This window comes from Wyeomyia smithii, chromosome 1 (genome assembly GCF_029784165.1).
Source record: "Wyeomyia smithii strain HCP4-BCI-WySm-NY-G18 chromosome 1, ASM2978416v1, whole genome shotgun sequence".
In the NCBI taxonomy this organism is placed as follows: Eukaryota; Metazoa; Arthropoda; class Insecta; order Diptera; family Culicidae; genus Wyeomyia; species Wyeomyia smithii.
In genome coordinates, this window is record NC_073694.1 from 57,634,609 (window position 1) to 57,648,098 (window position 13,490).

The window sequence follows — 13,490 nt, forward strand, 5'->3', positions numbered from 1 at the left end:
GGACACGTTTTGTTCTTAAAGCACCCTTTGGCACTTTGCAGTATACACTCGACGGACAGACTCGAATCGGTTATGACACCGTCGATCTCCACGTCTCGTGCGGGTATGTAAACGCGATACTCGCGTGTGAAGAGCTCAGAGCAAGCTATATCGTTGGCCTCTTTCAGGTTACCGACCACGACACGGAGCTTGTTAGGCCGGACCTTGGAAATTTCGGTCACGCCCTTGTACTCCTTCGTCAGGTCTTTAGAAATCTGCAAGAGGTTCAACTTTTTCGATTTCGGTCCTGCCTTTGGCCGAAAATAAACAGTATAGCTGCCCTGGGCTCCGTCTGGGTAAAGCCTGGGGCGAGGGGGGACTGAAGAATGAACAGGGGAGGGGGTAACAGAAGGGTCAGGGTCAGAGGGGTTCGGGGATGGTGGCGCGGGAGGCGAGGGATCTACATCCATCGCGCTATGTTTAGCGCACTAGCGCTGACAAGAACACGTACCTTTTTATTTCTCCCTTCCAGTAAGGTTGGTTGTCCGATCGTTCGAAGTAGCAGCCGTTACAGCCAGCAGCACCAATACAGCAGCACCAAACAGCCACCAGCAGCGAGCCAGGTGTGAGATCACTCCACACAGCGATACGACTCGCTGACACTGATGGCTTCTTCTTTTTCCTCGTTTGTGTCTCGTCCACTGCTGTAGCACAATCCAGCCAGCAGCCAAATCGGCTTACGCACCAGCTGGCAGTCACGATGCGAAACAGTTGCACAAAGGAACGACCTTGAACCCGGATTTATTTCACTCGACCAGGCAAACAATGCCAACACTTGTTCACACGTCTTTTGTTTTATACTCTATCGGACCGATCACCAAACACGTCCAGTACTGATGCGTGTTCGGCACAGAATGACAATGATATGATGTTATAATTCATATTATTCTTAAGCATGATTCCTACGCCTCCATAATTGTCGTCCCTCGAATATGGGATAAAGTGGTAATTTGCAATTTTGTATGTGTTAGAATTTTCTAACCATTGTTGAGTCAAGGTTTCCGATAGTAGAGCTGTGTCAAATTGATTTCCTGTTAAAATTTTGTGTAACTCGCTTTTATTTTTAGATAAACTTTGTATATTTGCTTGAAAAATTCTTAATTTTTTACAATCCATTGCAAAGTTATGGTGATTCGAAGCTTTGATTTGTATTTAACACTACCGAATTTGCAAGATTAAAAATTTGTTTTCTTGTGCATGTATTAAATATATCTTTAATATCATCTCTCGATCCGAGCATATTAATAAAATCTGTATAAAATGACATCATAGATTCCTTTTGTGTCCTATTCGCAATTTCTTGAGCTTGTTTTAGTTTTGCCTCCCATTGCTCTTTCTCCGTTACACGATGTGGATTATTTAGTTCGGTTTTTGTTGTGTTAGGTACTGTTTCGTTTTGTAATAATTCATTTCTTCGCAGCGAAGTTGTTTCTGCTAAGTTTGTCAGAGGTAATTCTGTGCGAATTCTTTTTACGCCTGGGTTAGGTGGTTTGTTTGTGTATGTGCCAATTTTAGTTGCTGGTTTGATTGGATTACGGTCTTCATTTGATCTCCTCCATTGCTCTCTTAACGGGTTTTTCCATGTGAAATTACCTTCAGTAATTGTAGCGAAGCACTCTGCCACGCTGGGATACTCTTGTGCGTTACGTAGCGGTTCGTAAACGTTTTGACTGATTATAGGAAAATGTTCCTTTGCTTCCACATAGGTTAAATTCTTTTTAGCCATCAGGAATTTGATATTCTGTTGCCGTTTTCTTTCAGGGCAGTTTTCGTCTGTTGATCTATGTTCTTTGCTTCTGCAATGTATGCATTTCATTTCATTCTGACAATTCTGATATTCTGCCATGGTTTCGTGTCGTAATGTACATTTGTCACATCTTTTTCCCCCTCTACAGTTTTCTGTTCTGTGACCGTATCTTAAGCATTTAAGACAACTTTCGAAGTGCATGGTGATACTCGACTCGCACAGCAAAAAATTCTGATTCTAGATGGTAATTCATTTGCTCTAAACGTTATTATCAGACGATTTAACGGTATCCTTTCTCCGTCCACCATTTTGTCATTCTTGTTATATCTACAACCGGCACTTCGCACTCCACATCTGCTTTGATTTCATCTACGTCGATATTTACTGGAACTCCTGATATAACACCGGTGACGCAAACCAAATGTTTAGGTACATAAGCTTTAAAAATTCCTTCCTCGCTATTGATCATTTCCACTAATGAATTGGCTTTTTGGTAGCTTCGCATAAAAACCATGATTTTGTGTTGTCCAACGTACTTCATGTCCGTGATGTAATTTTTATAGTCTCCCATACCTCTCAGCATGGACCCAAGTGAGAATTTATTTATTTTCGCCATTGCATTTCTGTTGCATAATTCAAAATAAATCCGATATGGGGCGCTATCTACATTGCTGTAAGTGAAGCACGTGTTTCTAACTGTATTATCATTTTTCACTTGAGATGTCGTTCCTCTCTCTGTTTCAAGTGGATCCGGAGGATCCGTATCCGCTTGCATTTTGCACGTGCTCTAGGTTTACACTTTTCAATACGGCGTCCTTTCGCTCAAATTCATGTTTTATTTATTTTTTATCACTTTTCTCACTTCTTTTTTCTTCTCAGGTAATCACTATTACAGTGTCTTGGTTTTCAGACGAATATTAAATTGCTTTTTCAAAAAAGGTGTTGAATTCCGCTTACAACCGATTCATTCACGCTCCGATTTTCACTTAACACGTTGTCGTGACAATGGTCGAAATACGAATGTGTTATTTTGCTAACCGATATTATTATCAAAACATTAAACTTTGGTGAAACGCTTTGAACTACACGGTGGATTATCGTGGAACACTTCAACTTTTTTACTATTTTAATATTTTCTTTTGTGTCACATACAAACAACAGACGATGTCGAAGAGGGGTCATTCACATAGAGTGTATTACACACTCAATTTTAGCTGAATTTCTTTTTTCCACACGTTCATTTTTTATTACTCTGCTGAACTGAGTAAGATATCACTGAATTTCGTTAAAAGTGAAGGTACCATAATCTGAGTACTTTTACCAGCCAAATGGCATCGCGCCATGTTTCAAGGGCGAACATCTCAACAAGAGACTGTGTTATAAAGAGATACGCAAAGAGAAAAGCAGTAAATATGGCAACCCTTTGCTAATATTTTATTTTAAACAATTCTGGCAACCACATTTATTTTCGCATGACTTTTCATACGCACTAGAAAGTGTAATAAAATTTCGAAACTTTGTAAGGATATTTTACTGAGTTTCAGTGCTTGTTCATACAATTATAATAATTTCCAATGCATCACTCATAACATGAGCATGACGAACACATTTTTCGTTGGAACCATAATTGTACGTGATTCACAGAATTTAAACTGATCGCAACACACATTCTGTACGAAAAGTAACACGCATGAGTTTGTTTACTTTGCACACTTGGAGCCTCGATTTGACGGTTCACTTGGAGTTTTCGACCTCACTCTTTGCGTATCTGTTCATAACACCGTCTGTAATCTCAACGTATGTGTAAACAAGATAGCATATTACCGCCACTTTTCATACACCCAAGCTTATGAAAAAGACTGCATATCCATGACAGCAAATTTTCAACACGCTCACTCTGGGCTACTCAGCGGCTGAGTTGAATTTTAATCATTTTTTTCAGTTGTTCGAAGACGTCAAAAAATGAGTAGAATTAAATTGATCATGGCGGCAAATTTACTCAAAATTGGGTAACTGGTGCTTGCGTGTTGTTAATAACTTTTTTTGCAATTAAAAGCAAACAGCAAACCAAGCAAACCGTCTGAAAAACGGAGGAAATAGAAATGTTTGAAATTAGTTGTTATCGGTAGGTAATTCATAATTTGAAATAATTGACTGCAACTAATGCCAATTATTCTTTTTCACCAGGACTCGTTGGTTGGATATACGGCGAATAAATTCAAAGATCTCCCGTGTCCCGGCGAACAAAGGTAAATTTCTTGAAATAAGCCTTTTTTAAAATAAAATTGATTCAAAATGCAAAGTATAATAATATCGAGTCAATAATGATAATTTTGCCGAAATTCCCTCATTGAAGCTTAAAGTACTCATTTTTGAGTCGAAAATGAGTAACTTTTACGCATCGCGCATCAGGTATAATATGGGTAATATTTACTCAATTTTTATAACATTCGGTGGAACTCAAAAATGAGTAAAACAACTTCTACTCAATTTTGAATACATACGGTTTTAGCGAAACTGATTAGGTTTTGACTCAGTTTTGGGTTATCCCGAGTGAGCGTGAACTAATTCGGCTGTCATTGCATTGCACAGCTCTCCCTGCTCCCTGTACATTCGGTACATAACCCGACGACAGTAACTGATGACAGCACATACATGCAATGCCAATCTCCTTATGTCTGTTGGTTCTTCCAAGCTGTTGCAAATGAGAGCCTATAATCTTCGACATCCTTCGGCACGAATCCGAGCGGGATGTCAGGTGATTATGATTTACGGCAGTAAGGCCAATGAAAGTAATAAAGAGAGATGGTGCGAAGCACGCTTTTTCTTACGTGGGAAATAATATCAACAATGAAAACACATATGAAACGGTTTGCTTTGTATTCAATATGCCACTGGCCTATGAAAAAGGAGAAACGAAAAAGTGCGAGTCGATGACAGCTGCAGCCGATCAGCAGGCTGTCAACAGCGCAAGCCAAGCCAACAGGATATCCTCAAAATGAGCAAACGGGCTGTCATGTCCGAACGAACAAAATACATGCGCAAGAATGAGCTGTCGTGTGCAACACAAGACAGTTTCGTTGCCTTGTGTAAGCTGTAGCTGTATGTGAGCTCTCATGAATAGCTTATTCATGAGGCTGTTAGAGTGAAAAGGGAGAAAAGTCGTCAGTATTGTGTCGCTCTCCAGTCTTTTTCCTAAGTCTGCATACACCTTTATCTGACAGCTGACACTAATGGGCACTAATGAGTTTGGGCTCAGGGCATGAGTTCATTGTCATTCACTGTTACTCGGTATAGAGATGCCAAAGGCTCGACTTCTACGGTTACTCACTTTTGAGTAAAGCTGCCGTACGTCAAAAACTGAGTAAAACCTACTTTGCACATGCACATGAAATTAATGAAAAGGTTACCCAACAACAATATCGCACGCTAGCCTGGGGGGCTAATGCGGTCTCGATCAACTAGATTAGTTGAGAGAATTCGTTATCGATACCTATTGGTTTTGGCACATTTTGCATGTTGTAGGATAAGTACAACGATTCACCGTGCCCCAGTGCTGAGTCGAGAAAATTTCCAGCTCGAAAAGATCCTCGACCTGATCGGGAATCGAACCCGATATCACAACCGTGTGAGAGAGCTAGCCGACCGACATCGCTAACCACAGAACCACGGGGACCACTAAAAAAAGGTTACCCAGTTTGAGTAAAATGTTAGAATTTTATGTTTGTGTTTTTTTTTGTAGATATGACGGTTTTCGGAGTTGTTCTGAAGAAACCTGAAAAATAAAGAGCAAATCTGAGTAACTCTCGTGTCTCTGAATATCCATCCTTAAGTTTTTTTCTCACCGCAAATATACACATGAATGTTGCTCGGTCCAACCATTCATATATATTTCTTGCTCTCAAGGTAATCAAAGATGTGAATCATCTGAGAATTTCGGTGTTTTATTGAGTAAATTAGAATAACTCCCGTGTAAGAGAGTAACTCACCGCCAATATAAATATGAATGTTACTCGATCTCACCGCTCATATATTTGTCTTGTTCTCAAGGTAATCGAAGATGTGAGTCATCTGAAAATTTCGGAGTAATATTGAGTAAAATAGAGTTACTCCCAATCATAAGAGTAACTTAGATAAAAGCTGTCTCGCCTCTCGCTGTTGGATATTTGGCATACACTCAGGGAACTGGACTAGCAAATTTCATAAGGCTCGTCTTATGAAACATAAAAATTTATAAACTGGGAATTCATACGGCAAATATGAGTTATATACAAAACCTATGATTTTGTTTACACCAACATGTGATTTTCTTACGTCAAACATAGGATTTTCATTGACACGCCTCATGAAATTCATTGGTGCTGCTTGAGTGAAAAAGTTATAAGGAAGACATGTGAAAAAGCAAAAATGGCCCCTACCCCTTTCGAGGAACTGAAGCTTATTGCGGATTTGTTAAACGGTGAACAAGAAGTGAATTTGGAATTATTCCGACGTATGTTGCTATAAAAGATGATCTCAAGACAAATAATAAACTTACATGATATTTCTTTTGCAGAAACGAATATCACGAAAATCCAGTCGCTAACATACCTCAACCTCAACCGGAGTACAACCAGAGGTTAACGAAACACACAACAATTATTATCCTGGGTAGTTGGCTGGCGCAAGAAAAACGTGAGTATTCATGTTTAAGGCAAAAATGTTGGAAACACTATGTATGTTTTTCGTTCCTACATTATAGGGTTTATATACCGTGACACAATTTGTGATAAATACTGAAAATTCAATTTTAACACTGTTAGAAATAGAGGAATTTACGAAGTATTTGAACAAGGTTTATGGCATATGAGGCAAAACAAAGAATTGACTCTTTTAGCGTAGTTGATTTAGAGAACAGAGCATTCATGAGATGAACAGGAGAAATTACTGTAGACAAAGTAAAAATTTCTCACTGTTATTTGTTTGAAGAATTTGAATAAAGGTTTTGAGGTAGAAATAAAAGTTCTTAGCTTTGTTATAGTTAGTATTCTTCAATTGATTGATATCGAATGTGCCACTCCTACACGAGCTCCAATTATGCAATGCGCTCGTATAAACAAAAATTGTACTTGCATAATGCATAACAGTTAGAAGCCGTAAAGCAGTGAAAGGGATGTTGCGATATTAGATTATTAGAAAAATTCAAATGGTGATGAACATGGGAATGAATATTGAATTTCATAAACCTATCACATTGAATTCCATGAAAATCATTTTTTTAGTTTCTTAGGTTTCTTATTTCTATAATTTCAAAATTCATAAGGTTGTCGTATGGAATGCATAGTGCGTTGAATTATTTAATCCTAATTAAAATGCATAAGGTAATCTAATGAAATTAATACGGTTTTCTTGTAGCAAAAAACATAAGGTACTTTGATACATTTTGCTAATCCAGTTGCTTTAGTGTAAAAATGCCAGGGGGGATCTATCCGTCAAACATCGTGTAACCAACATATTTGGCAACATGGCGTCTGTTTGTTTTGGTTTTTGTTCTTTTGGTCATGAAATTGATCGATGTGAAATATTATTGAACTGAAACTTTTTTTTTATCAAAACTCGAGAAATCGCGGAAAACTTTTATGAATAATGGGTTGTGTAGTGATTTTTTTCCCATTATAGTTCATAGTTATGAACATCATGGACCAACAAACGTCATGGACCAGAGTTGATCTGCGATAACGCACACATATTGTGCGTTTAAATAAAAATTATCAACAGGGCGCTGTTAAACTGGCAACTCAGTTGACTTTCGACGTCAAAATCATGACAAAACTTATATTCTCGCAGCACTGCGAAGCAACTGTCAAGTGAAATCAACAAGAAGTATTTAATCTGACTTGAACATCGTTGCTATTTTAAAAGTTAATTTTGAACATAATATGGAGGGATCCGTTACGTGAGTTGTATAAAGTCTTTTAATTCGTGTACAAATGTACAAATGATAAATTTATTCCCAGGAATTTCGACGAAACCAGCGAATATGCATACGAGTATGTGGAGAGGCCACTGGCACACTCGATAGGGAAGGTGAAGCTGGTTCAGTGCATAATGAATATGTTTTCACCTTCACTGCCATCTTTTTTCAACGTTTCTTTAAAAGCCAATTGCGTCCAAAAGAATGGACAAGGCTAACTGTTTATGGAGATACGGTTACTGATATCGTAGATTTTTTATGTGATGTTGCAAAGGTAAAAATTGAACGGCAGGTGATATTTGATAACGATATCCCCAAATGGTCAGAAAATGCAACTCCCACAGTGAATGATGCGAATGACTTCGTCTCACTGCAAGACACTACTAAAAAGAAATGCTATTCAATAGATTCTCTCACAGCTAGAATTTTGAGAGGTTGGAAAGATAAGCAGGTGCGAGTATATGTGTACGTTTGGTCGATGAATGTGGAAACTAGCAGTCAACATCAAGCCATATTGCGCAAGTTACTTTCTCCACAAAATACAGATAAAGCTGGGGCACATTCAATAAGAGACGATTCAGCTCTAGCGGATGAACTCCGCGATAATCATACTCATCTGGAAGGCCATTACAGCTCATGGCTTCTATGGGCAAATTTTATTCACTCATCTCCAGCGCATAAGCATGATGAATTGAAAAGATCTGCAACACCACCATTACAATTATCGAAATATTTTCGTTGGGTTGCAACGTCTGAGCAAAGCAGATTGAAGGCCGTACATAAAGGATTAATTGTCGCTCAACACAATAATAGTGGATGGCTGAGAGAGATTGGAAATGTAAAACAGGTTGTAATTAATGCTAAAATGTTATGAGATGGAGCCCTATTGAAAATAGAAGAACTGGAACAACGAGGATTTGCTGGAAACGATCTTTTAACCTCCATGGAGTCCACAGTTCGACCGGAGGATACCGATTTGAGCAATAATTTCATGAACAGCGTGATTGATTGTGAGGACGTGGATCACCAAGATTGAAATCTTCAGCTATTCCATAGTTCAAAAATCACATCGAAGACCGTTAGCGTTACTAAGCAATATAATATTCTTTTTTCGTTTTTATTTTAATCAATCAAATGCTTTATAAAATAAAAAACTAACTAGCGTTCGCCATTATGGCGTACAAAAAGCTGAATAAATTTGAATATAGAAAAATTATCTAATTATTTCATGACGCAATCCATTCTCTGGCAGAAATGTACCACCCTGAAGGTAACCACAGTGCTCAAAAATTTTTGTCGCTGGGAATATTCTGAAACGGGTAACTACATCGCAACTATCAGAGAGGATCGGAGAACCTTCAAGATGTTCTTTTCTCAATAGTCGCTTTATAAGTCTAAATACAATCTCGATTGGATTAAAAAATGGACAATACGGTGGTAAAAATATCGGAATTATGCCAATCGATCGAAGGTAGCGTATCATATTTGCATCACAATGGATCCTTGCACCGTCCATAATCCAGATAGAGTGTAAACCCGGATATTCATGTACCTCTTCATTCATCAGGGCAAACTTTCGGCAACAATCAAAAAACTTTAATCTGTTAAAAGTTCCATCGGTCCAGAAACTGTCAATCATTCCACTAACGCCGAGAAAACACAGGAACGATACTCGTGGTTTTCTGCAGAATTCACCGCGAAAAATAATTTTTTTCCATGCCACACCATATCCCTTTTTGCGCAGCATATCGCGATTGTCGAAGCTTACTTCGTCCAAGAAAACGAGATTACTGAGATCCCAAGGAATGGATAATAACTCTCGAATGAACATGAAAAATGATACATATTGATGATGCACTGATGGAAACGAAAAACTTTTGGTAGAATCTATGTTTCGCTTCATCCAAAAACAGTATGGGTTCTCGATTGAAGAGTTCAACAATCCAGTGTCTTTTTTCAATACTGAATTTTTTGTAAACCTGTAATCTCTGCTTTCGTTTATATACTCCGTCATGTTCATATTTAATTATCCAATTACCTATGAAATATAAAAAAATAAAAAGGTTTCCATTCAGTAGCGTAACGTGACAGCGACACCCGGGCGAAAAATTAGGGTGTCATCCCCCTCCCCCCATTCCGGCACCAGGTTACAGGTGAAGCATCTTGTAACTGTTCATTGTAATTCATCTTTTTTTAGTGAAAAATATATACCACGTCTTGACTTAGCATCAGGTAGTCGTCTGATGACATAATCAAAATCAGTCTTACCTATAGTTGATATAGATTTTCCGTATATTTGTGCAAGTTCCGTTCTGGATATTCCCAGGAAGTAATAGCCGTATAACGCATGATAAACGGTGTTGGGCAAAGCATGTTGATGAAATACTGTTTGCGTAATCATGTTAGACATGTTTATATGTGAAACAGCTGTAGTGTAACCCGATATTTAATTATTTTTTCGCAATTTTCGGAGATTTTTTTTGTTCACACAAGATTTCCGGAGACTTAAATTATATGAAATTTTAACCAATGTGTTTAGCTCAAAACAATCATATTGTTTTGATTTTGACTGTCAATCTTATGTTTGACGTTAGAGTCGGGAGAAAGTTCGGAAGTCGAAAGTCAGACTTCCGAACTCCAATTTAGTGCTAGCGACACAATACATGAAATTTGACAGCTGTGAATCCCCTCTGAAAAATACCAAACTGAGTAAATCTTAATCAGATTAGAGTAAAAACAATTAAGCGTGTAGATTCAGCCATGGCCCGTTACGTGATTTGTAAATGACCCTGAAGCAGCTCATTGTCAAAATTTATAACAGTTTCTGAACTTTGAGTTGTCTCTTTTTTTTGCTGTTTTCAAAATAAATACAGAACGAAGCAAAACTAAAGCTCGAAGCGATAAAATATTTATTACCATTTTCATAGAGACAAAATGAGCTCTAGCAGTACGGAGAACTTGCGTTGCAGGCTGTGTCTTTGCCTGTGCAATCGTCAGGAACTGGTCACAATAATATTAGGCGATACGCGCGGTCCGCTGCACAATTTCGCCCTGGAACTTCTCACTGCTGAAGTAAGACTTTTTACGGTAAACATATGATATCAATTTCAAAGTTGATCACATATCTTTGCAGATAGCTAAAGAGAATATTCCAGTTTGTTGTAATTGTTTCACGATGTGGAACATGATGCAGGACTTTTTGAACACTTGTTTTAAAGCTAACGAAGTGCTCCAGTTGAACGAACAAATGGCTCTCCGAAAATCTTGGGTTGTAAATGACGACGAAAAAGATATGTTTATAACGGTTTGCCGAGTAGTTAAACGACATTTCTACGGCATGGAAAAGTTGCTGTGTTCGCTTAAACCTCCAGTGTTTCTTTCGCCACAAGTTCAGAAGAAACCTGTTAAAGTGAAGGAACCAAATTTTCGTCCAGGCACTGTAAGTTTTGCTTTATGTGTAAAATGTGACCTTTTTTTAAAAACGCTTTACTTGTAGTCTGTAAGAACGTATTCTAAGAGTCCTGGCAAAAGTAGAACAGAGAAAGTCTCAAAGATTGATAATCCAGCTAAGCCCGTCTCTATCAAGCAAGAGAAACCAATCGAAATTGATGATTCGGAGGCTTTTTTGATGGTGAAATCAGAGCCAGTAGAAGTGTCACTACCTAATCATCAAATAGACTTTGTCGATGATGACGCGAATATATTCAAAGAGCAAACGATGGAATCCGTGGGGTTACTGCACAATGGTGTTCAGGACAAACACGAAGAAGAGGATGGTAGCACAGCTTGTTATGAGTCAAGTAGAGCAGAGGTGATGGTAAAATTAGAGCCCACAGAATCATCCAATTTTTCCCAGTTAGACTTTCTGGATAATGACGCGAACACACTTGAGGAGCAACAGATGGACCTGGAACTGCAAGACAGTGTCCAAGACATACACAAAGAAAAAGAAAGTAGCTTACCATTGAACGAAAAAAGTCTAAAAACAATTTGTCAAGTTTGCGGTACAAAAACTAATAACATGGCTACTCATCTGGAGTCGCATACTCAGAAGCCCAAGGAGAAAAGGATACCAAAGCGAGCACGGAAATCTTCTGCTAGTTCTGGTTTAAGTATCATTAGTTACGAGCAGCAGAAAATTCCAGCTGGCGCGCGATTGTCCTGTGAGGTTTGCGGTATTTTATTCTCCAATATGCTGGTAGCGCGGATCCACGCTCGATCGCACCTTTCTGGTCGTCCTATTAAAAAGGAAGATTTATTTGGGGTTAGTTGAAGTATGCTTTTCTAGAGTGATTTTGGGTATTGTGGAATTAAAGATTAAGCGAATCAAAAATTAAAACGTTCAAAGTAAAATTCATCTATATTATTTATTAAATGTCCTGTTATACGACTCTACAAAGTTTAGGAGGTTACTAGACATCAGTTGAAATGTACGCAAAAAGTATGTAAAGCGTCTCAACACGGTGTTCATTTTTTAAACGCTGTATACAGAAAACATATTTATTTGTAAAGTAGTGTAGCAGTTTGCACGATAATTCAAAAGCTTTAACGCTGAGATATCTTGGGTTATGAGATTAACGTTACTCAATTGTAATAAGGTATTTTTGAATGTCAGGTTTTTGTTTAAATTATTGTAGATAATATTGCGGAATATATAGGGCGGTTAATTAAAAAAGAGGTACGATAAAATGTTTTAAAAATCGGCATAATAAAATTAGGATTAAACGTTTTCGATAAGCGTGTATCGGCCCTACGATTGAATAAATCAATCGTGTAAAGGTGAATGAATAGCAAGTCGCGTTAACGGCATTCAATCGTCTCGCTCATATGCGAGTATGAATTAACTCATAAACTAAACTTTTCAAGGTGGCAGCACTGTATCCCTTCTTGACCATTGAGTGTCCTTCGGGTTTGTGGGTTTGTCAGTTTTGAGACAGACGTGAATAAGAATTGTCGCGTTGTGAAGTGACCAGTCGAAAAAAAAATATTCGAATAAGTTTTAAAAATGGAGAAATCCGACAATTATTTGTTTTCAATCTTTTTTTATTGCAAACATTACTATTATTTACTTAAACATAATTGATCGTAACATCAAAAAAAACCGTTTGAGAACGCTTTGCGACAAGAGCTACTGTTTATTCGTACTAATTTGCTTTGATCTTTTGATTCTATAATTTAAAAAAAAATCGAAATTTTAAATTTTCTATGCAATGTATATTTTTGAAGTCGCTTCTTACGCGAATTTCCTACAAAAGCGGGAAACGTCTGATTTACGCGCCACGTTTACCCTATGTACTACAGTGTAATAATATTAGGAAAAGTCTTGTTGACCTTTTGTTGGCCCTGACACAAGTAAAAGATATTTCTAAGGCTATTCGCTCCTACACGAATTTTCATATGCAATTGTCAATTTATGTGTGAAAACAAAAGCAAAAGTATTCCCTTCCTTCACTTTCGCAAGTAAAAACCAACCCAATATCAACAGAGTCGTCAGGACCAATTCCTCAAGTGATTAAAAAAAAATGTTCAGAAGCTGTATTTTAAATTGTATATTGTTTAAATTAAGTTTACATTAAAAGCTATTGTCGCAATAACACTCGTTTATGAGATGAATCAATTTGTATACGTCAGCAACCCAAAGTTTTCGTGAATGTTCTTGCTTGTTAGGAAACAATACAAATTATTTAACCCCAATGTGCTCCATTTTCAGACTTACCCCTTTTGTCGCTTTACGATCGAATTTTTCATTCA

General features: G+C 37.7%; 2 protein-coding genes and 1 pseudogene across 2 annotated transcripts; 2 read left to right on the forward strand and 1 right to left on the reverse strand.

Annotated features, from left to right (window-relative positions):
- Window positions 1-6,193: 6,193 nt before the first annotated feature.
- Window positions 6,194-8,744, forward strand: LOC129716767 (uncharacterized). Its single transcript, XM_055666606.1, has 2 exons — window positions 6,194-6,256; window positions 7,783-8,744. The coding sequence occupies exons 1-2, from the start codon at window positions 6,194-6,196 to the stop codon at window positions 8,611-8,613; spliced, it is 894 nt and encodes a 297-aa protein (XP_055522581.1). The 3' UTR covers window positions 8,614-8,744.
- A 208-nt stretch (window positions 8,745-8,952) lies between these two features.
- LOC129716768 (uncharacterized) lies at window positions 8,953-10,174 on the reverse strand (annotated as a pseudogene).
- A 374-nt stretch (window positions 10,175-10,548) lies between these two features.
- Window positions 10,549-12,092, forward strand: LOC129717065 (uncharacterized). The gene is made up of 3 exons (XM_055666910.1): window positions 10,549-10,811; window positions 10,873-11,178; window positions 11,236-12,092. The coding sequence occupies exons 1-3, from the start codon at window positions 10,674-10,676 to the stop codon at window positions 12,010-12,012; spliced, it is 1,221 nt and encodes a 406-aa protein (XP_055522885.1). The 5' UTR covers window positions 10,549-10,673; the 3' UTR covers window positions 12,013-12,092.
- The last annotated feature ends 1,398 nt before the right edge of the window (window positions 12,093-13,490 follow it).

Coding starts and splice junctions, on each gene's coding strand:
- LOC129716767 (XM_055666606.1), top strand. CDS start 6,194: ATGGCCCCTACCCCTTTCGAGGAACTGAAGCTTATTGCGGATTTGTTA. Junction 6,257..7,782: donor TGTTAAACGGTGAACAAGAA/GTGAATTTGGAA, acceptor ATTTATTCCCAG/GAATTTCGACGAAACCAGCG.
- LOC129717065 (XM_055666910.1), top strand. CDS start 10,674: ATGAGCTCTAGCAGTACGGAGAACTTGCGTTGCAGGCTGTGTCTTTGC. Junction 10,812..10,872: donor TGGAACTTCTCACTGCTGAA/GTAAGACTTTTT, acceptor ATATCTTTGCAG/ATAGCTAAAGAGAATATTCC. Junction 11,179..11,235: donor CAAATTTTCGTCCAGGCACT/GTAAGTTTTGCT, acceptor CTTTACTTGTAG/TCTGTAAGAACGTATTCTAA.